Source organism: Lonchura striata, chromosome Z, assembly GCF_046129695.1.
Source record: "Lonchura striata isolate bLonStr1 chromosome Z, bLonStr1.mat, whole genome shotgun sequence".
Lineage (NCBI taxonomy): Eukaryota > Metazoa > Chordata > Aves > Passeriformes > Estrildidae > Lonchura > Lonchura striata.
Window position 1 is genome coordinate 370,948 of NC_134642.1, and position 27,837 is coordinate 398,784.

General features: G+C 44.1%; 2 protein-coding genes across 4 annotated transcripts in view; one reads left to right on the forward strand and one right to left on the reverse strand.

The window, feature by feature from the left end:
* Positions 1–457, reverse strand: part of MALT1 (MALT1 paracaspase) — an 18,487-nt gene extending 18,030 nt beyond the window's left edge. Inside the window, exon 1 of the mRNA XM_021545347.3 lies at positions 254–457. Within this exon, the coding sequence (XP_021401022.2) occupies positions 254–405 (152 nt within the window). The 5' untranslated portion in view covers positions 406–457. The remainder of the gene's footprint in view (positions 1–253) is intronic.
* Positions 322–26,715, forward strand: ALPK2 (alpha kinase 2). 3 transcript variants are annotated; one of them, XM_021545345.3, is made up of 12 exons: positions 322–472; positions 1,181–2,516; positions 8,234–9,926; positions 13,452–16,287; positions 18,131–18,278; positions 18,943–19,070; positions 19,180–19,215; positions 20,175–20,449; positions 20,568–20,656; positions 20,905–21,122; positions 21,942–21,990; positions 25,517–26,715. In XM_021545345.3, the coding sequence occupies exons 3-12, from the start codon at positions 8,553–8,555 to the stop codon at positions 25,749–25,751; spliced, it is 5,388 nt and encodes a 1,795-aa protein (XP_021401020.2). In that variant the 5' UTR covers positions 322–472; positions 1,181–2,516; positions 8,234–8,552; the 3' UTR covers positions 25,752–26,715. The 3 variants fall into 3 exon arrangements, with proteins under 3 accessions (XP_021401020.2, XP_077646187.1, XP_021401021.2); XM_021545346.2 differs by lacking the exon at positions 322–472 and having other exon boundaries at positions 1,349–1,373; positions 1,843–2,516; XM_077790061.1 differs by lacking the exon at positions 322–472 and having other exon boundaries at positions 1,083–2,516.
* The last annotated feature ends 1,122 nt before the right edge of the window (positions 26,716–27,837 follow it).

The following is a 27,837-nucleotide window of genomic DNA, read 5'->3' on the forward strand; positions in this document are numbered from 1 at the left end:
AAAAAAGAAATAATGACAACTGCCTAAAGAGAATACAAAGTTACATATTTCCACTAAAAAGATTAATCAACGTTTCCTTCCTTAAATCACAGAGCTACGCAAACCTGGGGACGAGATATCTTCAGTATGTGGTGATACTTTCACTTATGAAGTGGACGGACTCTCAGTGTTTTACGGGATTAGAGAGATAAACACGCACCGCTGGGCCGCGCCCCGCCGCCGCTGCCCGCGCCCCGCCGCTGCCCGCGCTCACCTCAGCCGCACCGCGCCGCGGCTCCCCGCTCGCTGCGCCAGCTCCCGCCAGCCCTTGCCGGGCGCCGCGCGGTCCAGCAGCTCGCTGAGCCTACGGAGCAGCGGCCCGGCCAGGCGGCTGAGGGGCAGCGGCCCCGCCGCGCCGCACTCCATGGCTGCCCGCCGGGGCGGTGCTACCGCACGGAAGGAAGAGCCGCGCGGGACGGGGCGGCTGGGTCGGGTACGGCTGAGGGGAGCGCGCGCACCGCGCCCTGAGGGGGCACAGCCCCGTTGAGGGGCTCCGCGCCCTGAGGGGACGCAGCCCTGAGGGGGCCCAGCCCTGAGGGCTCCGCGCCCTGAGGGGACGCAGCCCTGAGGGGGCCCAGCCCTGAGGGCTCCGCGCCCTGAGGGCTCCGCGCCCTGAGGGGGCCCAGCCCTGAGGGCTCCGCGCCCTGAGGGGACGCAGCCCTGAGGGGGCCCAGCCCTGAGGGGACGCAGCCCTGAGGGGGCCCAGCCCTGAGGGCTCCGCGCCCTGAGGGCTCCGCGCCCTGAGGGGGCCCAGCCCTGAGGGCTCCGCGCCCTGAGGGGACGCAGCCCTGAGGGGGCCCAGCCCTGAGGGGGCCCAGCCCTGAGGGGGCCCAGCTCTGAGGGGGCCCAGCTCTGAGGGCACCGCGCCCCCGGGACATCCCGTAGTCCTCCTCGGGCACCGTGAGGAAACAGATCAGGCGCGGTCGTACCCCTGTTGAAATGGGCGTATTGTGCGAGCGCGAGACCTCCTGCAGCGTTCCCGGGTGGTGCTGAGGAGGCCGAACGTGGCTTTACAACCGGGGCTGGGGCGTAAACCAGACAAAGCCCACAAGACCCGAGAGCTGTTTCTCTCTCGCCTTGAGGAGAAACGTCTTTATCTGACCGCGAGCAGTACGACCATGGACTCTCTTCCTTTACACAGCTTTTCTCAGCCTGCTGCCACTGTCGAAGCGTGCAGCGTAAAGGCACCTTGCGTCCTCAGCGAGGGAGAGGAGGAACTGCTCAGGAAGAGCCTCCCGAGATGTTCCCCTGAGTGATCGTTATCACTGCAAACAGATGATCTGAAGCGAATTCTCACCTCTCTGGTATTGCGACTTGCTCAAAGTGGACTGAAGGTGCCTAAGAAAGTAATTTTACAAACATTTTTAATCAGTGATCAAGCATTTGGGTAGCTCAGAGAAGTGGTAGATGCCCCATCCCTAGAAGTGTTCAAGATCAGGTTGGACGGGGCTTGGAGCAACTTAGTCTGGTGGAAGGTGTTTTTGCCCATGTTGGTGTAGGGCTATATGACCCTTAAAGGTCCCTTCCAACCGAAACTGTTCTGATTTGAATGTGGCTGCCTCTCATTTCTTTGCCTATTAGGCTCGTCTATAAAACATAGATATTCTTATTGCTATTTCTGAATAAGGGTGGTTGGAAGTGCTATATTTACTGCTGAAGACCACAGTTTCCTATCTGTCTAGATAACACTGGGAGCAAGAAGTATTTAGCACAGTAGGATCTTGTAACCAGTTTTAGCTGTGTGTCCTTCAAAATGCTTAAGAAAAAACTTGGCACAAAAGTTGTTTTTTCGGCCTCTTCCAGATCCCTTAAACTCAGGGCAGTTTGTGCAATTCATTCCAGTTTGCCATGTGTGAGACTTGTCTCCTTGGGTACCAAGAGTGGAAATACTTTCTTACTTCAGGATTTGCTCATTTGCCTTTGAGGGATGAAGATGATAAGGTGAATTTCTGTGTAGAGATTATGAGAAGTCCACTGTCCACCTTTGATTTCCTCAGCCTGCTTGTTAGGCACTGTGGATTTTCTCATGCTCAGCAGAACTTTTGTGTGCCTAACGTCCAGCAAGTAAGAAATTCCCAACTTGCCTAGAAGAGCAGTTAGGCACATGCTTCAAAAAACAAGCCAGTGCTCTGTTATGAAAAACTAAGGCCAACACTTCCTCTGTCTCAAGGCCATTAGGAAATTCCTATGGACTTCTATGGAAGTAGGATGTGCCCTCTCCTCACTGCCAACTCCCTGTCTGGCAGAGGTTTTCCCAGGAAGGGCCATCTGCTGCATGTAATGAAATCGTCTCTCTTAAAAGTCAAACTGTTCAGTGATCAGACTCCCTATCCTGAGATCGCACTCCAAAACACCGGTGAAGCTGTCGGCTGGCTTGCAGCTCCTAACAACGCGCACAAATTCAGCCTCCTTTGTCTCCAGTGGGGAGGCCCAGCCCAGGACCAGCCTATCCCAGAACATCCACAAAGAGCTCAAGGGTAAGTGAGGGGTCGGGGTGTTTGGACTTTGAAAATTATTTGTCTGCTTTTTTTCTCCTGGGCAAATAGAATGTGTATCATAAAAGACTAATAAAGGAAAAAGAGCAAGTTACTTTTATTATCAGTGCACTACAATGGATTGATTTATACTGCTGTTGACCAGGAAATGGGATTTGGTATTTCCTTCTGCTAAAGAAGAGCCATTTTTGTTTATCCCAATAGATTTGGGTGTTTCTAAGCATGTTGCATTTATAAATCTGCTCACTGTTTCTGAAATTACTCTCTGCTACTATTTCCACCAAGTCTCATTAAGACAAAATTGCAAAAATTGTACAAAAGCAAGCTTCCTTCTCTAAAGAGTGTGTAAGTGATACCAGGTATCCTGAAAGACACATTTATTAATTCTAAATTCTAAATATTTATAGCACGGCCTAATATGCATTAGATAAAAGGTTCCTCCATTCTTGAGGAAAAGGTCTGGTCACTTGGTAGTAATAGGTGATTCCCAATCTTCATGAATTGCTCAGTCTGACAGGGTCAGATGCTTGACAGGTGTTAAAAATAGATTAAGACAGATCAGTGTTAAGAGTTGTGCTGTGATTGCTTATTTTAATTACTCTATATTAAGGTGTTTGTTTGACATGTGCAGAGCCAGTAATTTATTAGTCCATTTAGCTGATAAATTATGGATGAGGTGTTTTTATACTGTGGGGCTGTTTACAGCGGGTACTGCACTAATCAAAATGTTGTCAAAAAGCCTTGGATACTGGCAGTTGAAGAACCTCAATATATCACAGAATTTTCGGCAAGGGCATATTTTCCAGACATCTACTTTTTGAACAGCCACAACTTCACTGATGTTTTTCTTACCTAGACCTTATTAATCCAATAGATAGTGTGGTAACTGGTTTAGATAATACAGTGTTTCTGTAGTTTGGTTTCTGACACTGTGCACTCTTTGACAAGTATGCTGCTCAAGGTGTTCCATTTGCGCTCTCTCTTGCTTCAGCTATCCCAGAACTGCTGTCAGCTCGGTATAGAGAGCCCAAAGTATTGGTTGATGAAAGGCTATTCCCCAGTGTGAACCACTGTGCATGATCAGTGTCATTCCCCTGGTGTTCTGCTGATATCCCCCGTGTGGGCTCACTCAGCCTCTCTCTTCCCACTACTCTGGCTGGGTGGGTGTGATGCAGGTCCTTGGCAGGACCTGCTCTGGCTGGGAGCTTTGTGGGGGTCACAGCTTGGCTCCATCGAGGGGTGGGCATTGACCAGGTGCTCACTGTGCCACGGAAATGCGTGGGACGGGCCCCTGAGCCCAGAGCTGGGGCTGCACAGATAACGGGAGGTGGTTCCTGGGTGGGCGGACAGCTCCAGCAAGGTCAGGGACCAGTGAGTGCTGCTGAAAGATAGGAAGGAGCACTACTGAAAAGGGCCTGCACACAAAACAGAGATTACTCCATGAATAGATCTTAAGCAAAGGAAAAATGCTTCAGGGATGTCATAAAGGGGATTTTTCCATTGACTCTAGAGGACATGAACCTCACAGAAAGGCACAAATTCACTTCTGGATTGCTAAAATGCATAAGCTTCCCGTATAAATAATTTCTGTGAATATAAAATTGCTTACAAATGAATGTGAAAAACAGAATTCACTGCTTAGAGTTTTTAGAAGTCTAAAAATAATAATAATTATAGTAATAGGATAAAAAAAGGACAGTATTTCCATGAGGGTGGGGGGGGAGGGCATACAGACAATGTTATCTTTATACTGTTATATCAATAAGATACATGCATATTATTGTGTTTCATGCATAATTCAAGTGTTCTTTTGAACTTTCTGATGTTTTGGGAACTTCTTTGTCTGACTTCTTCATACTCCGGCTTATCTGCATGACATCCTGGGTGTCAGGTCAATATATTTTCTTGTGTCTCCATCCTGCTGTTTCACATCCTCTGATAAGGGTTTAGTATGTCCTCCTTAAATTTAACACGGTATTCTCTAATTGTGCTCCGGTGCTCTGGTTTGTGCCATGGTTATCTTAGCACTTGGACAGGTTGGATGGCCTTACACTGTTTTTGGTTACACAAAAGCCTTTTTTTCCCATCTTATGTTTTGCTAAGGTCTATAACACAGTACATTCAACACACTATTATTTCCATAAGTGATACATAGCTATTATATTCATTGCACTACTATTTCTATGAGCAATACAGTGCATGCTTAAGGTGATAGATTATATTATACTAACATGCAGCTGAAAAGAGTTATAATTGATACTATTTCAAAATAGTTATAATCACTAACAACAAGCATGGGCTAATACATAAATGCAAAAGCCAATATCTGGTAATTTTTCACAAGAAGATTTTTGTTTTGCTAATAATTTAATAAAGTTGGAAAAATGTGATGCAAGAGAGAAAATGTAATGGCCACCTTTTAATCAAGTTTATATATTTTTGTCAGTTAATTTTTTTCTGACATTAGGAATAACCCCACAGGTCCCTCTGAAATCACTAGAAGTGGCTTTGTCACCAAAACTACCCACAAAATATAAAATATTTTAAATTTTTTTCCTTCCATGTTAAAGTGTAATTCAAAACTGTTTTGATCTCAACTGAAATAAATTATCAAATATTGAACATATTTAACAATGTATAAAAATAAGTTTCAATTTGGAGTGATGTCATTTCAAGGAAAATAATTTTGAGCAGCCAGATTTTATGTTTAGAACTGGAATTTCAGACAATATTTTCACTATGAATAGTGAACAGGCTTTTCACAACCATTATGGGATTATGACAAAGTATGAATTTTAAATGAAGAATCTCTTCAGAAAATTGACTTGAATTTGTTTTATTATATATTTGCCTTACAGAAAAGTTGGGTGATTGTTTTAGCCATTTTGATGCTTTAGCCAGCCTTTCTTTTGTTAACTATTATTTGGAATGGATTGCTTTTTTGACAAATCCCAGTGTGTTCCTGCTATCAAAGGGTTTTGGTGAAGCAGCTCCATCTGCCTGTTGCTTCCTTGTTAATCTGACTGTTGCAGGTTTACATCAGTTCAATATTTCTCCTCAATCACACCCAAGCACAGTTGTCAGGTTGCTGTTCTCATGCTGCTCCCAGCTTTGTTCTCCCTTAATCTCAGCTCCCAGGCACTGAGCCCAGGTAGGAGCTGAGCAGACCCTGCTGAGCATGAACCTGTGTTTCATTTGCCTCAAGGGCTACCATAAAAATTCCCCATGGCTCTGATCACTACAAAATGGAAAATCTGTTTGCAGCAGATTAGAGAGCCAAATCAGGCACATTTCCTGCCATGACCTGCTCAAACCTGGTGGGTGAATTCCTTCAGTGTGGCTGTGTTTCAGGTGTCTGCTGTTGTGATTCAGCAAGGAATATCATTGGTTTTCAGAGTGAGAGTTGGGACAAGCAGCCACAGCACCCTGGCATGTTTAAATGTTTTTGTGTCTTCTGCCAGCAAGTGTTCAACTCCCAGTTTATCAGGAAGAGAGTTAATTTTCAGGTTACTAGTCAAAAGCCGATGGTAAATTACCATGGTCTCTCCCATTCCTCTTTCCTCCGTGAATTTCACTGTGCATCTTCTGCCACAAGTTTTCCTGATGAGCTGAGAGGTTATCATACTAAAAGTTCTCTTTCCAGTTTCTGTCTAAATTCAATAATTGAATTTAAAAAAAAATCTTAATACTTTCTATTTTCTTTCCAGATTAAAAAAGATAGTATCTCTTTGTCTTGGGTGGAAACCCATCATTTATTGCAGTTTTCTCCTGGAATGTTATTTTACTTTCATTTCTGTGGTTGCATCTGGCAGTGCATGGAAATCCAATGTAATTTTCATATGGAGAAATCTTGACAGCTCTTTTCCCCTCAATGTCAGAGTGCAGCCAAACTGAGACAACAATAACTGCCTAGTATAATGGTTTTAGTAAAGGTTTTTCCTTAGTCTGCATTAAAAACATGTTGCCAAAGCTATTTTCAGCTGGAGAAATTACCATGCTTTTAAAATAATTTGCAACCTCCAAAAGAGGGGAGAGAGAGACATCTGGTCTTCTAAAAAGCAAAAATGAGAGAAGTGTTGAAAGAGTGCAACAGGAAACATTAGGCAAATGCATATTTAAGAGGAGAGGCTGAACTCTGAAGGGTATTTTCATGTTACTGTAATAAAATGGATGAGGAAAAGATTAATCCCTACTGCTCTGTTTTTGTCCTGTTAAATATATTCCTTGGAGTTGAAAAGGAAAGCAGTGTGATCAGAAAGGCTGGTCTGGTTGCCCCATGTGCTGTTTGTCTGGGCTCCTTGGTGTACATGGACTCAAACTGTTTGTCACACATCTAATGTTGTGTCCTTGCTGTTAACCAACTTTGTTCCCTACTTTCCAGCACCCAGGTGACTGTGGAAGAGGTGTTGGTGGCAGGTTTGCCCAAAGGGAGCTAAGGTATCCCTGGTTGCCTAGTGCTCTTCAAGGAGAGGCAGACTGCAGCCGGCCACGCAGCCGCTGCTGTTTCACCAGCAGGCTCTAGTCCAGCTCCAGCTCTCTCCCCCGGTCGGCCTGCAGTACCTGTGGCACGGTACTGCCTGCCTGCTGGGCACGGCCAGGCCGGGGGCTGAGGGACCCAGGCCAGGGCAGGACATGAGCTGGAAACATCATTACAGCAGATACACGGAGAAGGAAAAGGAGGATGAACAGAGGTGTCTTTAAATGGCTTCATTGGATTACATGGCAAGAAAGCTTTTCCTTCTGCTCTTCACCAATACTGGAATAAATGTAGTCACTTTTTTTCAGAGCCGTTAGTCTGGCATCCTCCAGGAGGTCATATTTACTCGAAACTGCTACAGTACTTTTCCAGTGCTACCATGTCACACCTTTTCCAAGGTGACTGATGAGGCAGAGAGCTCCTAGCAATGTACAAAAACATCTCGGGTATCTAAAATCCTAAGAGTTGGGAATGCTAAGGAAACAAGGCTTGTGTTACAGGAAGAGAGAAATGATTCTACATTTCTTTGGATTCAGCCAGTGGAAACCTTTTGGTGTATCTTGCTTGGATTTTATGTGAATTCAGCATTGCCACCCTGCTACTGCACACCTGCTTGAAGGGAAAACTTGATATGAGCAGGAAATTGAAGCAAGCCTGCTTTCACTGTTCTTTCATCACATGAATGACAAATATCAAGCCAGAGCACAAAATAATTGCTTTAAACAGAAATTGGCCTATAACGTCTAAGCAGGCTGGTTGTTCTGGGTATTTCTACAAACAGAGTTTGGGATTTATGTCCCTATGATGCCAATTCAAGGAATAGCCTGCTCTTGTGCCAATGTGACTACCAAACCAGCAGGTAGCTGTAGCAGTGGGGTATGTGTGGAAATGTACATTGTTTGCAGGTTCCTGTTTGCATTTAGAAAAGTTGAAAGGCTGTGTACTAAGAGTCCTTGTCAAGGCGCCACATGGATGTGTGGGTTTGCTCAGGGATTTGTTCTCCTAGCACAGATCACTCCGGGCACTTGCAATGTGCTGCCAGTAAGTGTCATTGCATAGACAGCCAGGTTAGGGTTACTGCCTTAATGTCTGATCTTCGGTTTTAAATAATGATTTCTTGTTTTGAAAGTGCTTGCAAATATATGTCAACTGACCACCTTTTAGAAAATACCTATAACCATTTCAGAAGTGATTTTAAACTTTGCATTTCTTTTACTTGCAGGTGCACAGAACAAGAGCTGCACTTCATTGAGAGCTAGAATGACTTTTCTTGATCCAGAACCACATAGAAAGAACAAAACTTGCCTAGAATTTGTTGTTGTCCTAAATGAACTCGTGACAGACTTCAGGGTAGAATGAGCAAAATGGGAAACATTTTGCACAATGTGAGAGTTTCCCCTGTGAGGGTGAGACTGTGTTGATTTCATCCAGTTCTGACTCTTCAAAAATAATTCATTTACTGCTTGAGAAGCTCAGCAAAGCAGGAGTTTTGTCTCCACCTGAGAAATCCCTCAAGACACTTGCCTAACACAGAAGACAACATGGATGTTAAAAATGTAGTTAAATCCCAGGCAACTGTTTCCTGCCTAAGGGATTTGTCAGAGGATGGTGATGACCTGCTTAATTTTAACGGTGTGGTTGATGTCGCTGCTGGAAGAGTGGAGGGATACTGCAGCAGACAGGTGCCTTCTCACCCCACAGATGTAACCACTTGTCACACAGTCAACTGTTACCTTAACACTGGAGACTTTGGATCGCCTCAGTCTCTGGCAGATGTCCAGGCATGTAAAAGGACTGGGCTGGGTAGACCTCTAACCAGGAATTCCCTGCTGGATGAGCAGGCAGACACTTCCATAGGTAATCTCACAGATTTTGAAAAAGATGACTCTGAAAATTCTGCCACCATTCTGGAGATTTATACAGAGAAAGTAACAAGTGTAAATGATGACTTTTCTGATGATGACCTGGAGTACTTTGAATGTTCAGATGTGCTGACAGTGCATGAAGATGAAATCTGGAAAAAGAAATTGCAATTTTTATTAGAAAGTGATGATGAAGATGATCTAAAACTGAGTAAGGATTGTGATGGGTGTGCTTACTTCCTCAGTGAAATGCCTTGTGTGTTCCAAGTGTCAGATAACACTACGCCTATGGATACCCCCATTGGCTTCTGTGAGCATCAGTCAAAAATCAAAGGAGTAAACGTAAGGAGAGACCCCTCTATGTACAGCCAGTCAGCTCCGCAGACAGAGATGACTCTCACTGTTGGACACCACCGAGATAAAAGTACCATTTTGAAAGACAAAGAGGAGAATCAAGTGCCTGTTGCTTCTGCAGCCACTGGAAATGAACATCCCAGAAGTGAAGAAGAGACTAATGGAAGTGGCCATCTGGCTGCAAGTTCCTCAAGGGACGAACCAAAGCCCACGGACACTGTCCCTGCCCAGGCAGATTCCTCTGCCAATGGCATAGGTACTGCTTGCACCTATGACCAGGGTTCGGGGACAATGACAGAAACCAGCCACGACGGGGACGTGCTGGGGGAAAGCTCACTGCTGCTGGAGGAGGGGAGAAGGAATGTGCCAGAGGGAAATGCACAGCACACTGTCTGTACCTTAACAGAAAGTCTGAGGAGAAACCTTTTCAAGCTGTTAAACCCTATAGAGCTTTGCAGATATGTAAGTACTCTAGGACAGTCTTTCCAGGCTGCAGCAGCAGGTAGGGAATCCAGAGCTCCGTCTTCCAGTCAGGAAGGTGTCTGTTCAGCACAGATTCCCGAGGAGGCAGAAAGCGTGCAAATGCTGGCTGGGCTGTGTCCAACAGAAGAGGCAGATAAAGACAGTCACTGGGAAAGGGAAAGGACTCGGGGGCTGTCTGAGCAAAACCAGATGCCAGATGAGAACATCTCGTTTGGGGTAAGTGACATGTTTATCATTTAACACAAAGAGTTGCTCTGCTGAACTCAATGCAATTTATTCCTGCTTGTCACAAAATAGTGTATAATCAAAATTACTTTGAAAGATACTATTCATGTACTTCTGAATGACAGCTACGGCTGGGAGCAAAATCTGGGTTTAGAAAAGGCCCAAGTAAAGCCTAAGCTGTTCTAATTATAGAGTGAGCCTGATAATGGTGAGAGGCACTAATGGGCCTCTGGACAGCTGGATAGGGAAATCTGATATGGAGGCTATTGCACAGATCTTAGCGAAGTAATGCTTCTTTCAACCCAGAAAATTTCTCACATACCTGTTGGTATTTGAGCAGAGACTGTTTTGGTTTACTTTCTTTTCAATCTATATGCAACAAAAAAAACCATCCTCCATTTATGGTGCCGGAAACCTAAACCAAATCAGCAGGGGTTTGCTCTGGTTTTGTAATGATGAAGGGAATTCAATGCAGAGCTCGTGTTACAGAGGTGAATGGAGTGCTGTGATTTTTAAAAACAAAACAATGAAAGGGTTGGATATTACAGTTAACACACAAAGCAATTAAATGTTCAAACATCTGTGGTACTCTCCACGTACTTGCATATTTTATGCTGTTGGTAGAAAATGAGCTGGAGAAATCACTACAGTTGTAGAGACCGGTATGATGCTTTACCAGTTTTCCTAAGTGGGAAAATTGAATCAATATTTTTATTTCACTTTGTAAAGACTCAAGATATATAAATACTATTAAATAATTATATGTCCCAAATTTTTCTGGTTTGAAGGTGTGTAGCTAATTGCACAGAAAAAAAACCTATTTGTCACAAAAAGATTTTTCCAGTTGCACATGCTTTTCTTCATCTGATCATTTGGGCAAAAATATCTCCAAGTTCTGTGTGTAGTGTCACAGTAGAGTGACTTTAATCTTACCACTGGGGTGTCTTCAGCAGTCAAAAATCACTGAATTCTTCTTCCTGAAAAATGCTCATAGGTTTCTCTGGTTTTATGGTATTGGAATAAAATTCCAATCCAATCTGAGGAGCACATGATGTCCTTATGATGGGGAATACGCCTCACTGGAATTAACTTCCTCAGAGCTTCCTGACATGGTGTATGGCCATGGTTTGCCAAAGGCCTAGTTTGCTTTTTTTTTCCCCAAGTCCAGTGCAATAATTTAAATCCCAGAAGTCTCTTAGCCAAGAGCAGCTGTCAGGTGCCTGGCATAAATTTCAGAACAGCCAATTAGACTTTTGCTGTGTGTAGTCAGTATGTCTGCATTTCCATGGCCAAAACTTTTCACTGGATAAAAAATGAGTGTTGGTGTACACAAAAGGACGAGAGCTGGGCGCACACCAACCCCCCATTTTTAAACACGTGTGTATGGCAATGAAATTCAGGTGTAGTTTTAAAATTATGTGGTCTTGAAATGAGCCAAGCAAAAGCATCCCACCTGAATACTGCTCCTCTTTTTGAAGCACTAGAAAAATGTGGACAGTTTCTCACAGCACCCATCTAGTAAACCAGAAACTCCTCAGAAATCTGTCTGTGTAATCTAAGAGAGGTAAGAACGAATCTATTGCTGCAAACGAGTTTCTGTGAAAGTACCCTGGGGCGTTTGGTGGAGCCCAGTTTGAGACAGCTCTACGGGAGCAAGGGGAGGGGCTCGCAGCAAACCCCACAGCTGACTGCTTTGGTAGGGTGTAGTATTTTCCCTGTCCTTGTGGGAATCAGGTCTGCTGAGGGGTACAGAGCAGCCGCGGGATCAGAGCACTAATGACCCAAGGATTTACACTTCCCCTTGGCACCGAGTGCTCGAACTGGAGCAACCTTTGCAGTGTGTCTTGTGCAGCGCCTGCTGTGCTGAGTGACTTCTCCTTCCTTTAGATAATTAAGGTGGGAGGCCCCTCACTCCTTTCATGACCTCACGGCCTAGCCCCAAGTGAAATTCTTTATTTACCTGGTGCTTCAGAGCAGCTTCTTTAATAATAGGTCCAAGACGCCAACGGTGCCAGCTGTGTGATGTGACATAGTGCACAGAGAGCCGGGAGGCTTTGCTGGGTGTCACTGGGGAACTGGTCTCTGTTAGCAGTCAGCCAGCACCCTGTCTGTCAGTGTTCAGCACTCTGTCCCTGTCAGTGTTCAGTGTTCAGCCAGAACCGTGTCCATGTCAGAGTTCAGTGGTCAGCACCCTTGGGTCGCTGTCAGTGGTCAATGTTCAGCACTCTTGACACAAGGTGCTGCTGTCACTCCTGGGTTAAAGAGCCATTATTCTGTTGGTTTTTTTTTTTTTTTTTTTTTTTTTTCATATCAGAACAGCCTGTTCACATAAAATCTGAGAGATCCTTGGTTTGACCTTCCCAATGCAAATTTCTGTCACTTTTAGAAAATTTTGAAATGCGTTATCCAAAAAGGAGAGAAGCAGAACTGGCACAGAAGTTCCAGGTAATTGGGCATCTGGCTGAGATGAGAGCTTGGTCTTGCAAGGGTACAGTCCAGGCCTCAGCCTTGCCAGAGGGTCTGTAGCTCTGTGTCAGAGCAAGCAGGGAAGTCCTGCTTGCAGTAATTGCAGCACATGATGCCAGCTCTGCTCGTCCAGTAGGATCTACCCTAGGAATGCCAGTTAACATCCCATTTTGTTGCCCATGTCTTAAGTTGGCTCCAGTCTTTCCTGGGAGACACACCAAGAAAAAATCCCTTGGAAAATCTGTACTGCTTTGGAGTATAGGCTCCTGACAACTGTGCCTGGTCAGCCTGTTGCTCTATGTTGTTGGCAGAGAACTCACTTTCTGTCCTTTAAAATATTATAGTTCTTCCTCTTTTTATGCCTTTTGAGCAGGAATAGCAGGATGCTGGCAGGATGTGCCTGTCAGTCTGCAGGACAAAGCACAGCTCGGGTCTTTTGTTTCACCTGTCTAAAGCAGTTGAAGTAACTACAGATATTGAGGTATTTCAACTACTCCATTACAGGTGTGCAATTTAAAAGAGAGTGTCATTTTAGGAAAGAGGAGTTTGAGTGGCATTGCATGAAACAGGGAAGTGGCAAGATCCACTAAGGTGGATTGCTGGAGAACAATGTGAAGTAAAAGCAGTCCCAAATGTAGTGGATTTTGAAGGAGCTGAGACCCAAAGGCAGTGATGTACTTTTAGTCTGTATTCTAGGAACTGTTTGTTACACTCCATTTGTGCAAACAGAGGGATATAAATGTAACATGGGAATTTACTTGCAAAGGAGAATTACCTTGCAAAACTACTTCTGCTTAAAAAACAGCGAGAAACTATGAGGTAAAATTGATTAGCTTCATTACAAATCCTTCTCTAAGGAGCAACACTTTCAGACTCAGACCCAGGAGGTTAATTTCAATCCATTATGTTGATATTTACAAGTCACAAACTTGACTATTGACAAATACTTTAAAAAAAAGAGAAAAGTTTAAAAAATTTGCAAGCCTTCAGGCCTGTGTCAAGCCGTAGTTCTAATTTTTAATTACATTGCTCTATTTTCCTTCTTTGAAGAGTCAAGGTGCTAATCTTAAAAGCGTTACCCAGAATTGTGAGAACCTCTGTATGGAGCCCAGAACAGAAAAGGAAGGCATCTTCAGGGCTTGTGAGAGTGCAGGAGCCAGCCAGCTCTCTGCTGAAAACACGCTGCAAGTAAAGAATGCAGATTTACAGGCCTCTTCTCTTCACTGTTTTCCTTGTGAAAAGAGAGAAGGTTGTCACCAACAGGTCTTCTCCAGACAAGAAATTATTAGGAATGGCAAAAAGTCAAAGATTAACATTTCCCCTTCTCCTCTATGGGATATGGACTCTCTTCCCGATAAACAGGAATGCTTGTGTTCTGTTTTCTCTTCTGCAAAGCTGTGTGATGAGCCAGGGGAGGGAGAGCAGAGGTCTGGGCTCGACATACGTGGTAGCAGTAACCCAGATATTCTCTGCAGCCGATCAGCCAATGAGGCTGCGTCTGAAGCTATTCCCAAGTCAGTCCTGGAATCTGGAGAACCTGAGTGCAAAGGAGATGCTGATGTATCTGCAGTGCATGACAAGCTGTGGAAACTTCTTCATGAAGATGACTCAGACTATCGAATTCCATTTGAAAACAGAGGCATCCCAAGTTTAGGTACGAGGCTGACAGATATCCAAGTCACAGAACTGAATTTTGTGCAGGAGACCTGTTCTGATCATCCTTTGCCAGTGGATTTGATAGAAGAACAGGAGCCCATCACAGAACCAGCTTGTAACCCCAGAACTGAGAAAGCTGACTGCAATGTTTCTGATATCCTCCTGCAGAGAGCTGCAGCATGTGAGAGTGCATCCATAGGAAACATTTGTGTTGCACAAGTGGTAGGAACAGATGGCGTCTGTCTAAATTCTGGCACTGGGAATGAGAGGGAAACACCATCCGTTTGTGTTTCAGCAAGCAGTGTCCTCCTAAGTACCCAGGAGTGCATGGAGCCAAATCCAATGGCCACAGACAGGAATGGATCCACTGTGACTTGGGAAGGGAAGCTTGCTGTTAATAATGCTGCCCAAACATGTGAAGCAGATTCTTCTCAAAGGTTACAAAATACTCAGAGTGGTAATTCAGCATGTCCCAAATCTGACATATCAGGTATGTCACAGGAGACAGCTAGACAATTATTTCACACTGAATACAACATAGCCATGACAAATGAGTCTGTACCTGGAGAAGGCTGTCATTTTATGGACTGCTATCCAGTGAGAGGAGAACTGGCTTATTTCCCTGAAGAGGGAGACATTTTCCCCAGTGAAAATACCAGTCAGTTTACACATGCAGAACAGTCTTCTGTTAACACCATACATAAAAGTTGTGTAGTGAATTTACAAGAAAAAGGAAATCACTCAGGCTTGAGTGCACCAAATTTAACCAATTCTGACAGCTACCATCTTTCAAAACATAATGGCTGTCAGGATTTTCAAAATGTTTCTGATACACAGATATACAGTAATGTAATGCAATTGCGTAGTTTAATTCAGATGAATGAAACCGTAACACATAAGAATCTACCCCAAAACAAAGACCAACTGACTGAAATAGTGAAACAAGAAGGGGTAGTTCCTCCCCCTTCTGGGGAGCCATTTTTAAGAGATTTTTATCTTGAAGTGTCCAGCTGTGAACCATGTAAACCAGGAGAAGAACAGAGAGAGCTTTGCATACCTGAGGAACACAGGGATGAAGCTTCCTGTGACTCAGGAGTTAGTCAGGTTTCAGAGAGTCAGACTGCAGCTTCCCCTTGTAATACAGCAGAACAGCATTCATTTTTTGTTGACAGCACCTTCAGGTCTGATGAAGGGTTAAAAATAGATTCTTCAAAAAATCCCACCTATGCAGCTGGAAGTGTAACATCAGCCAGTGCCCTGCTCCCCAGGGAGGCTCAAAGTGAGCACCACAGCACAGCCAGTGGGGATGATGGAGGTTCCTGGGATTGGCTACATTCCCAACAGCTGCTTGGAAACAAAATCCTGCCCTTCCTCACAACTGTAAGCCACTCAGAGAGCCTTCCCAGTGAATCTGCAGTGGCGTGTTCTGCCACAAGAAATGAGGGAAAAACTGGATCCATACAAACTGGAGTTAAAGTAAACGGAAATTTAACTACATGGGAAATCTCCTGCAAGTCATGGAAGGGTCTGTTCCAGAGGGTCTCTGGAGAAACCAAAGGGGAAGCAGACTTGTGTGAAAATGAACATGAGATTCCAAGAGCTATTGACTATAACCCAGATGAAGCTGAAGCAAAGGCTCCTTTGCACACTTTGACTGGGTCCCAGGCTCTGAAACAGATTATGAATATTAGCACAGAGCAGTCTTGTCCTAACTTGATGCCTTCCAGCAAGATAGCTGAGGCTGAGAATTCAATTAAGTCCACTGAGTATGATAAAAAGGAGGAAGTCAGGACAGCAGAGAGTGTAGCAAGTGGTTTAGTTAATTTGCCACCAGTTGATTCAGGGAACAACCAGTGTTTTCAAGAGCAACCACCCCACAGAAGAGCTCTGTCATTCCCTTTGGCATGGACCACACTTGATCCATTCCCAGTCAACACAGAAAGTCAAAGAAATCAGGAAGGGTCAAAATCCTGCCAGATATCAGTGGCTGCTGCAGAGCCTGAGCCCATCAAATGTAAAGAGGACACAACAAAGAGCGGGCATGTAGCTGCTGGAGCTAAGAAGAAATTACCATCAGCAACTCTGTCCAAAAAACCCAGGCTGGAGGAGAGAGGAAGTGTCAGCAAGGATCCCAACTGCGTTAAAAAGTCTGGGAAGAGCGAGGGAGGTGTGATTCATAAAGAGGAAAGAAAAGAGCAAAGGAAACTCATTTTGAAAAAGGATAGCAAAGGTAAGAGAAAATGAATTTTCTTTTTTGTCTTTTCCCATCATTCTGGCTACAGTACAAAATTAAGATTATTGAAAGGCACTGCAAGCCTCTTTCAGACTGACTCAGTCAGCTAAAGGGTGTCTTGCCCTCATGGAGCTTTATTTCCAGATTTAGTAATGAGTGCTATGCCCATGCCACAGAGATGAACCCTTTTCCCAGCTGGCAAGTATATTCAATTCATGAGCTTTGTAACCTATTTGAAATAATCACTGCCTCACTGGCTTCTTGGAGTAACTCTTCACGGATAAACAGCATAATGGTACTGCATAACTACACACCACCTAACAGCTGCAAGCCCACTACTTATTCTGTTCCCACAGGGCTGTGTTCCCAGTTATGTTCCTGCTGATAAACAATGTTTTGAGGTCCTGTGTGGTGACTTCTGACTGGTTCTGCATTGCTTTGCCCTGCTGCAAAAATGACATTAATGAAAGAGCAATATTAAACTGATGTAGGAAACAAACAATTGAAAGGAGATCCAGGTTGCTGTCAGAGTCTCTAGAGGGTTGCTAACACTGTAGCAGGATTGTGACCACTGGGCAGATGAGGGATTTGTTGTTTCTATGGGTAGTTTGTAAGGACCAAGGTCTTATTTTTACCTTTTGACGTGACATTTCACGTTCACATCATAAAATGATTTAATAGGTCAGAGCAAGACTGAACAGTGACTAAAGGTAAGCTACACATTTGTGCAGCTTTTCACACACTCTAATTACTGTGGGGTCTCGTGAGACTTCTGCTTTTTCTAATTGCAGTTAAAAAAACCCCAGACTTTTCTCTGTTCAAAGATGCGTCCTTTGCCAGGGAACCAGGTGTGTGGGAGGAGAGACACATTCCTTCAAAGCAAAGCAAGCAAACTGCAGTGACTGTGCAATGCATGACCTGTTGCCATTACTTGAGGCTACACTTGCAAAATGTTTTAAACATTCAGGCTGCATCAGATAACACTGAATTTTCTTCACCTGTTTCTGCTCTGCCTCAGTCTTGACTAGAGCAGGGTTGTGCCCCTTTCCCTGGCATTATGGGAAGGCTGGTTTGGTTGCTGTGGAATATACGCAGTGTTCTTTTGCATTATTTCAGCTGCAGGAGAGAAGACTGGCCAGGGCAGGAACCTGGAGCCATTACTTCTATTTCTAGAGCTGTCAGGTCTTGTCTGTGTCACTTAAGCCCTGATACAGCGAGGTTCACATGGCCCAGGATTCAGGGACTGCCAGTGGGGAGACCTGGACTGGATGGGGCCTGGAACTGGGAATGGGGAAAACCGTGGCAGTGTGCCTGACCCTTTAAGTCGTGTGTTATGGGAGTAACCCTAGTACACAGTAATCTGCAGGCATGGGATCCCTGAGGAACACATGCCGTGCTACCTCATTCAGAGTGCAACAGCTCAGAATTAACACAGTTGGACACAAAACATCTTGCGTTTTATATCTTTTACATGGAGCAGAAATGTGTCACTTGGGGTGGGGCTGTGTTGTGATCCCAAAACCTTTCTCCAAGTATATGTCGATTCCCTTTCTTTCCAAGTCCCCTCCAGCCCCCTGCGCACACCTTGCCCATATGCAAAGATGGAGTGTTCTGTGAGGCAGTGAAAAGTCCCAGCAGAGATCCACGCTGGCAGAACCTTTTGGGACTTTTTCCCAGGCTGCGATCAGATAAAAAATTGTACTAGCTTTTAGTATTGAAGCACAAGAAGTCATAATTACTTATCAGGGATTTCAACGTTCATGTTCTTAACACGAAATGTTAAAATGCCAAAACAATGTAATTGTCTCCAAATCTTAAGCTGTGGTTTTTCCATTTCAAGCCCCCAGGCTGCTGAAGAAGATCCAAGCAGAGTTATTCCCTGACTGCTCTGGAAGTATTAAGCTGTGCTGTCAGTTTGGTGACGTTTATGGTGACTCCACCATTACATGGACTAAAGATTCCAAGGTACTGGCTCGGCTGCAGAGAAGGTAAGGGAATGTTTCTGAAGGACCGGGAGTTTCAGGGTAACTTTGCTATTCATAGGAGGCAGATCTTCTCACAATGCATTGATATTGGTCGCAGTTTGTGTTACATCACCTCTTGGCTTGTTCACAGCCAGTGGCATCCAGATTTCAAAAAAATATCAAAGAAGTTTGAACCTCATTTAACCTAGAGAAGGGTGGAAATAAAAGCTTCTTAAGGGCATTAACAGCATCTACCTTTTCCATTTTAATGAAATTAGTTATTTTCCTTGTAGCAGCAATGACACTGTGATCTAAAAAACTGTTTAGAATGTTTCACAAATACAAAATTAACATTACCCAAAAGAAAAAAAAATAATACATTTCCATCAAAATTCACACTTTTGAGAAGATGAAAAAATTTGTAGGAAGGATTCTTCTTAGATGTTCTTTTAAGTGGGGAGAAAAAGTTGCATGAATTAGTTAAACTTTCTATTCTGATTATTCTTGTTTTAACTCTTCTGATTTTGACTGTTGTATTGCAATATCAGTTGTAGTATTAATACATGCCATTCTCTGCTAAATAATTGTGCTGTGTTTTAACAAATAAACAGTGCAGAGAGATCAAATTTATCAGTTTTTCCAGTGATAACAAGTAAAACATGTGATAGCACAAAATTCTCTGTTCCAGTGCCCAGGATGACACTCCCGTCTCTCTGGAAATAGCTGAAGCCAGTTACCAAGACCAGGGAATGTATTATTGCTGCTTGAATAACATGTATGGAAAGGTGACTGCTGAGTTTCATCTGACTGCTGCAGGTAAGCCTCAGTTTAGAGTTTTGATTAATAATAATAACAATGACAGTTTCCAATCATTGTTTTTTACTACAGAATTCTTTTTTTTTTTTTTTTTTTTGTTTCCTCCTAGTATTGGAACGTCTCTCAAGTTTTCAGAGTTATGAAGGTAAATACAAAGTGAAGTAGCATTGCATAGCATCATACAGAGACACACAGACGGGCAGCTCTTTGGCACAAACACATGGTTCTTGCAGGTCACCTGCTGTGTAACTGTACTCCGGGAGAAAGGCAGGCATGGAGCTTTGGAATGCTTTCCCTGTGTGTTAACTGGTGTTCAGTGACACCTGGCATGTGGCCTGTGCTGCAGCTAAAGATAGTGCCTTGCCAGTGGGGTTGTCATTCCTGAACAGCCTGCAGAGATCCAGGCCTTCAGTTGGCATGGTCACTTTCGTTTCTTTTCCTTGAAGAATTAAAATTAAGCATTTATTTCCTTGTGCAAAATAAAGACAGGACTTTTAAAGTAGCAGCAGCGTATAACTTTTAATCAGAGAATTTTAGGTGGAATTAAAGAATGTTCTAATTCTGGCCTTATCAGTGCAGTGCTTCCTCTCTGCTTTGAAAAGAGGTACTGTACAGAGGCTAAACCAGAGGTAACTGCAAGGGACAGCTGGAAGGTCTTCCTTATGTTGTAGTTCTATTCTCCTATTTATCTTCTTTACTAATGGTCTTTGAAATGTTATTATTAGAGACACTTGAAGTGCAGTTAGAATTTTTTAGTTTCTCTCAGTGCTTAACTTTTTTCCCCCCTTATGATTTTTTTTGCATTTGGATTCCAATGATCATTTAAAGGGGTGAAATCCAGAGTCTTCATTGATTTCATCTGTAACAGACTTGTTCGCTACACTCTGTTTTCTCTCCTTTTGATCCTGAACTGCCACCTTTCTCCATGCTGGCTTTAGATCATACAGGCAAGCAGCTGCCTCTTAGGAGCTGCTTGGGGTCCCAGTCCTTAATAATACAATTTGTGCTTCCACTGAGCATTTTTTTCCTTCTCTCTGGAGAGATGTATCTGCTGTCCCATGCCCACCCCTCCCTGTGCCTGCAGAGATTCCTGTTATGTTTTAGGTGTGGAAGAAATCGAATTCATGCAGCTGATGTTCAGGGAAGATCCCCTCAGCTCCAGCTACTTTGGTGGGACACTGCATGGAGCAATAATGACAGAGGAGCTGCACTTTGGCGAGGGGATGCACCGCAGAGCCTTCCGCAGCCGCGTGCTGCAGGGCCTGGCACCTGCCTTCGCCCCTGGCCACGCCTGTGTGCTGAAGGTGCACAGCGCCCTCACCTATGGCACCAAGAGCAGGGACGAGCTGCTGCAGAAAAACTACACTCTGGCACTGCAGGTGAGCTGCCCCTGGCCTTTGTAATCCAGACCTGTTGGCCAAAGCTGTCCTCATGTTCAAACATGATCTGTTGAATGTTTTGAGCAATATTCTCATAGGCATATCTGTTGTAATGCAGGAATGCTATGTCCAAAATACTGCAAGAGAGTATGCAAAGTTATATGCAGCTGAAGCTGAACCCTTGGAAGGCTTCGGAGAAGTACCAGAGTGAGTATAAATATATATTTTATACACATATATGCTTACGTATAATGTCCTGTGCCATGGCAACCCACTGATTGCTGGGACTAAAGAGGAAAGAGGAAACCTGGGAACAGAGTTACACCTCTTCCAGCTTGGTTTAGAGTTGGTTGCTATTCATTCACTCTCTGAGATCACTGGCCACTTCTGTCTGTTTCTTGCCCTCTTACTGAAAGGATCTCAGGATTTTATTAGTTTCTATCTCTTGATTTCAGAATCATTCCGATTTTTCTTATTCATCGCCCTGCTAATAACATCCCCTATGCCACAGTGGAGGAGGAGCTGGTTGGGGAGTTTGTGAAATACTCTGTCAAGGATGGCAAGGAAGTGAATTTCCTGAGAAGAGACTCAGAGGCTGGCCAGAAGTGTTGCACCTTTCAGCACTGGGTGTATGAGAAGACCAATGGGAACTTGCTTGTCACTGACCTGCAAGGTGAGTTGTCTGAGTAGTGGCAATTTTTATCTAGCTTATGTTCTTGTAAGAGGGCAGTTTGGAAAAGAAAACTAAATCTTACACTCTTAATGGAGGAGTTGTTCTTTTACATGTACCTTAGTGAATCAGGACACTCTGTATGAGCCAAATCTGCCTTTTTGTCTCACCACCCAGTGATTAATGAAATAGCTGCTGAGTGAAAGACTTCAGGTGTTAATAACACCATAGTCCTCTGCTTTTGCTTGTATTTGAATGCTCACCAACAACCACTCACCAGTGGAATGCTCCACATTTGGGTCCTGGCTAGTTTTGAAGAAATGTATTCCTTCAAAAGGAAGAATAGCAAAGAAACACCCTCGTGTTTGCTAAGTGCTGCTTCAGCTCCTGTGGGTGTGACTCTCTTCAGTCCTGCAGTATATTTGGAATGGGAAGACAGAAGAAAACCTGGAATCTTAGGAAATATCCTATATTCTTTTACATGTGAAGGCAGGAAAAATAGCAAAAAGGCATTTAAACAAGATCCCTGAAGTAATTTAAAGGGAGGAGAAAGAACAAAATCCTAGCACAGGAAACAAGCTGTGCTGTTGATCACCCCGACAGCTTTAAAATAGTGGCATGAGCCTGACTTCTAGAAACTGCTGGTGACACAGAGAACATCCTTCTCTTAACTGGGGTGCTTTAAAATGCTTTGAAAAAAATGTGACAAATAATTAAAGTGAAAAAGGTGACTCAATAAATAATATTTAATGCCTCCATATGTGAATATTGTCCCCGAAATTCCAGTGTAAGCTAAGGTCTGTTTTCCTTGCTGCTTTGCAGGTGTAGGGATGAAGTTAACGGATGTTGGCATAGCAACTCTGGCCAAAGGGTGAGTGAACACGATTTCTCAGCAGCACGGGTGTGCTTTACTCATCTGTCTCTTCACAGTTAAATGCGGAGGGGGGAGGGTGCACTGGAAATTCATTCTTGCTTTAACTTTAGAAGAAAGCAGTCCTTACTTAAGTGTTTTAACTTCTTTGTGTTCATATTTATGGAAACCCACCTGTAGACGAAACAGTTTTATTTTGTTATGAAAGAATGGGGCTATCCTGTAGGTAAGCTTTGTTTTAGCTGCATGCCTCCCTTGAAATGGGCTTGTCAAAAGGGCATTTCACAAGTGACATGAAGGGTTCTGGTGACAGCAGGTAAGGCTCCTGGCGGTCCATCGGCTGGAGGAAGGTAGGGCTGAACACACAGGGCCAGCACTGGCTGCAGTGTGCAGTAAAAGGCAACCTGGAATCCCTCCTGCAGCCAGCAAAAGTGCCAGAACTTTGGGATATGTATTTGTGACACAAGCTTTTATAAAGACTCTTCTCAGTGGCATGTTGTGTATTGGCCACTTCCTTGATAAACAAGGACAATTGTGAAGGGATTTGATGGCATCTCTCCCCTTTCTCTCTCACAAGCAGCAGTTCTGAGCCTTAACAAAAGATTATTCAGGGCATTTCTACAGCCTGTTTTCTAGTGGTGTTGCAAAAGTTTCATCTCTTTTGAGGAAACTTAAGCGTATGTGTAAAGATGTAGGCCTGTCATATTCTAACTTTAGTCCACTTCTCTTAAGTTAATTAAGGCTTCTAGTTATAGCACAGGCCAGCAGAGCTGTGGATGTGAGTAGGCAGTGGCTGCTGGACAGGGAAAGGGGATGGGGATAAGTGATTTAATTTCATATTCTCCTTTGAGAATCTGGCAGGAGAAAGAAGATCTGATCATGTGTTCAGACTTTATTCTAAATTGGACTGTGTCTGTATGCCTGGAGTACAAGAAGAAACCTCACAATATCATCCAAATTATTAAAAATGTGACTCTTGCAGGCTGGTATCCATTCAGTTAGACTGATTTACTCTTGCAGCTGTGGATCCAAAGTAAAAGCAGTTGAAATTAATGTACATCATCCTGTTACAAATCAAACAAGTAATAAATGTTTTAATTAGGCAACACTGTTCTCAGGAATCAGATTTATAAAAATGCTTCAGTGAATGTTGTCTAGCCCACTGTGGGAAATGATTCCTATAAAAACACACATTGTGTTGGGGAGGAAGAAGTGAGCACACAATGCAAGCTGTAGTAAGGATCACCTCAGGCATATAGAAAGGAAAATAATTTCCCTAAATGAATAACCTCCTGAAAATGTTGTGTATCATTTTGTTCGTTATTTAGCTAATGTTTTTCCTGCAAATTGACAGATTTTTCCTGGTCCTGTATTTTGTTTTCATGCTCCTTTTCTGGGAAGAAGATCTCTGAATTAATGTCTGCAGTTGGTTTTTTAATTCTATGAACATGGTTGGGGAAAATCAACTCAGTGCCCAGAGCTCCTGTGTGTTGCTGGGTCTTGCTGCTTTGGGCTGTGTTCAGCCGAGCTTTTGAGAGCTAACCTGGTCCCATGAAGGGAGAACACACGGTTCTACTGAGCCAGAAATGCAGAGTGGGACTGGTGTAGCTTGAACTATGCTGGCAGAGGGGACACAGAACATATCTCTTCTGTACTCCAAAACAGAGTCCGCGATGTGTGGAGGAAAGAATTTGGATCTTTTGTCCTTGCTCTGTGTATTTTGCCAGGGATCTGGAAAGCAGAGGAGCCCAAAGCAGTGGTTGGTCAATATACTGCCGGAGCTGCACTGCAGTTCTGTCAGGAGGGGGCGAAGTGGAGCTAGGAACAGGGACGCCAAGGAAGCGTTTTTAGCGTGGCCACAGTGCCACTCCTGAGCCTCAAAATCACCTACTCTGTAGTTTCTGTGGCGAATGGAAACAAAAATACCATAGTACAGTGCTTGGCTCTGTGCACGCAGTGTGCTTGAGGGCCCAGGGATTTATCCAGGAATTCTGCACACAAAGGAGGGAATTGGGAGCACAGTAACCCACGGTTATGGTCATTAACAGGAGTGCTGGTTGCCAAGTCTGGATCTGAAACTCTGCCTGGTTCCAAGGCACTGACAAGTTCACTCCACACGGTAACAAGAGGCATTGAGGAGTTTAAGCCTGAGGGCAAACCCAACGTTTCCCCTTCAGGTTTAAGGAAGATTTGGTTTGGTTTGGTGCTGGATAGAAGAAATTCCCTTGCTGAGGGCAGGTGTGTTTGCCCATGGCATTCATGTTCTGTGGGTGTGTCTGGTGCATCCACCAACACAACACGTATCTGTGAGCTCTTGAGAGCAGCTCAGTAAAGTCTGAATTCTCTGATTTCTCCAAGGGAGCAAGAGAACCGCTGATGACCCTGCTGGACTCCAGGATATAGTCTTGGTTTAAACAAACACACAGCTTACTTGGAAAGGAGGGGGAAATCCCTTCAAAGTTCACCTGCTGTTCAGAGCCAGCTGAGTGGGGTCTCCAGAGTAGGGTCTGTCTATCAGCAGGAGCCTGACCTTCTCAGAGCAGAGCAGCGGTATTCTCTTTAGCACTGTGCAGTCTGCCTGAAGAAGGAAGTTCTCTGGATGCTGGGAATGAGCATCCTCTGTTCATTTCAGACCTAAATCTTGTTTGGTTGGTTTTGTGTAGTTACAACTCACAGTTCACCTCTGAGGACTCTGGATGTCCAGCAAATGAAGAGAACAGGGTAGAACATGCACTGATTATGGTTAAAATAGGAGAGGAGCACCGTGGCCTTTCTTTTCCCTTCTCCATCCTGAGAATTTAACCAAAAAGGCTCCTTTGAAGAGCAGGTGCACCTTTTAAAATAAGCTGATGCAGCTTAAAAAGCAGGCCCAGGAAGACTGTCAGCATCCAGAGGCACATTGAGGAGAAGAGGGATACACGTGCCATGTACCTCTCATGGTAGGAAGTACAGTGGAGGCTGGATGAGACTGCCTTCCTCAGGAACATTCCTTCCATCCTTCCCCGAGGGGCTTGGCTCCTTGAGATCCTGTAGGCAGCCAGGGGAGGAGAGCAGCATAGCATGGAAATTATGTACATGTCTAGATGGAAACAACTTCTAGTTCTGAAACACCTTGTGCAACACAACATTGTCTCTTCATGGTGGCCAACAGAACTATTCATAGAGAATGCTGTAGCATGGATTTCATGTGTGTGTTACTGAGAAAGGTAGCCAGCAGGCTATTTTATTTGCAACTTAATGCCATGAAAGACAGTGCCAGGACCCAGCCCACAGAGCTTTGCTTCTAATGCTTTTCCCTCTTCTGTCACCCTTGTTAACTGGTTCCTCTCACCTCCCAATGACCCAGTCTGAGTTTCTCTGGCAGTTGATGCTTCTCAAGCCAGCATGGCTACAAGAGACTTGCTTAATGTTTTCAAGTTGCTTATGAGTCAGCAGTCATACTCTGCTGCCTCCCTGTGCTGAAAATGAATCTTGAAATCTTGAATTCCCTTTCTTTTTTTTTTTTGTTTTTCCTTTGTTACTACAGATACAAGGGGTTTAAAGGCAACTGCTCCTTTTCCTTCATTGAGCAGTTCAGAGCCCTCCACCAGTGTAATGAGTACTGTGAGATGCTGGGGCTGAAATCTCTCCGAACTACTCATCAAAAACAGAGGAAAACAACATCCACTAAAAGCAAAAATCTGCCAAACTCATCAACAGTAAAGAAAATGGTGCCCAAGAAGGCAAGAGAACCTAGAGACTTCCTTTATTCAGAGCACTGAGTCTCACTATCCCACCTTGTGAAACTACTCTTGAGCACATGGAGCAGTGACACGCACCAGTGACCCGATGGGATAACTTTAGTCTTTTGCCTTTTGACATTGTTTTGGAGTCATCCTGATGCTGATGTCAGCAACAAAGGAAAGAGATGATCCTGTGCTCCTCGTGCCTGAGATTTAACACTGGGGCAAGGTTCTGAAAACAAATTAAGCCATCTCCTAGATTTCCTTACAGGCTTCTGTGGACTGGTATTGGAGAAGAATATCTCAGTGTCCACATCCATGGCCCTGTGGTTCAGCTGCTGTGGAAACATCAATATATTTAAGATGCCAAGTACAAGTTTTGCACAGTATTGTATATGCATATGCATGCTGGGTTACTTAGAACTAGAAGTCAGGAAAGGTGGAGTTTAGAACACACCGATGAACATTAAAGTTACCACTTCCATCGCAAATCAAAGCATAACATCCTTTGAGCCTAAATCTTGGACTATTCAGTGGGATTTAGGCTTCTCGGTGCACTGCTGGTACCTGGCTTTCTTTAGGCCTTTGGAAGTTCCTACAGATGATGCTTATTCTTTACAATAGTGTTCAGAAGAATTTCTGTGAGGACATTGTGACTGTTCCCAAAACAGGAGGTTTAGAACCTAAGGCAAGGGGCTTGAGTGTGGTGGGATGGAAACAAAGCTAAAAGCCTTGGATAAATGGTGTTTCAAGTCAGAGGCAATAGATTTTTATCAGAATTTTGGGAAGTGTTCTGTTCTAAAAATGCCATGAGCATCTCAGCTAATTAACACTCCAAATGTATGTTGTAGTTTGATCCCAAAGTCAGAGATGGAGTTTCACTCTATTGGCTAATTGCCTTCAGTTTTATTGTCCCGGTCAGTTCAATGAAAATTGCAAGCTGACCTCTCAGAGGTAAACACAGCCCTATTAATGCCAAGGAAATACATATTCCTAATGATGACAGTATAGTATAGTGATGATTCCTTAAGATGTCTGGTGTGCTTTACAGTGGGGATCTGGAAGTGCATGTGTGAGAGTACGGATTTCTCTCATATTCTGGTGCTTTTGCCTCTAAAAGGACTCCTCCTTTTAGAGTCATCCTGCTGTGCACGTACCACAGTTGTTTATTCCTCAGCACATGGGAAGATGTACTGCCAGAGGTCCCAAAGCTTCCTGACCCGATGCCTTGTCTGCCAGGAACTATTTAGTGTGATAATGGCGTTTGATAGATGGACACAAACACCATTGTCACACTCCACAGCTCTAGGAGCAGGAAGGTCCTTAGCCTGTGGAAAGAGTGATGGAGGCACACCGCGGACTTCAGCAGAGGGGATTTCAAAGACCTGCAAAACAGACACGAGAGCAGGTTTGTGCATATTTGTATGTGGCACACTGGGGTCCTCACAAGGAGGCGGGATACAGAATCCTGAATTGGTTTGAGTGAATATTGTGTCTCTGCTGGCTGTGGGAATGTAAAAGCTAAGTGGCTTTGAGTGCCCTTACAGACAAGGGAGATGGACAGTACCTGAGAAAGTAATCTGTACTATTCTGGAGGCAAATTCCTGACAAAAGGGATGAGTAATTTCTGCAAGGGCTTGTGTCTTCCTCTAAGTGCTGGAGTCAGCCCAGAATCTGCATCAGACTTTTATAGCTATGTCAGACCTGAGGCATCACAATGCTGCGGATTACATTTGATTTTCATATACTTGTTTGTAGCAGCATTTTTGAGTAGCCCACATACAAGACAGTCAAGTTGGGCTGTAGTCCTGGTCCCACTGCCCCTGTGCTATTCCATGATGCTCTTCTGGGACACATCAGCACTTGTGCATCAGGGAATTAAGCTCTAGGGTCCATAGCTGTGGTGCTCATCTCTGCACAAGCTGGGTGTTTCAGAGTTTCTCTCTGTGTTTAGACTGCTAGCCAAATAACATTTTTGCACACTCTCAGTGAGTAGAAAACATCCCGTAAAAGATTATGTGGACTAGGGAGTGGATTAAGAGCACACAAGCATGCTGCACGGGGATTTGTAACCCATGGAAATTCAGTTACATGCCATCATGACATCTGAATGCTGCAGAGAGGC

Bases quoted from the DNA above. Each gene is read 5' to 3' on its own strand.
- ALPK2 (XM_021545345.3), top strand. From the start codon at position 8,553: ATGGATGTTAAAAATGTAGTTAAATCCCAGGCAACTGTTTCCTGCCTA. The intron at 20,450-20,567 runs GTGAGCTGCCCC...GTTGTAATGCAG, and splicing joins ACTACACTCTGGCACTGCAG to GAATGCTATGTCCAAAATAC. The intron at 21,991-25,516 runs GTGAGTGAACAC...TTGTTACTACAG, and splicing joins ATAGCAACTCTGGCCAAAGG to ATACAAGGGGTTTAAAGGCA.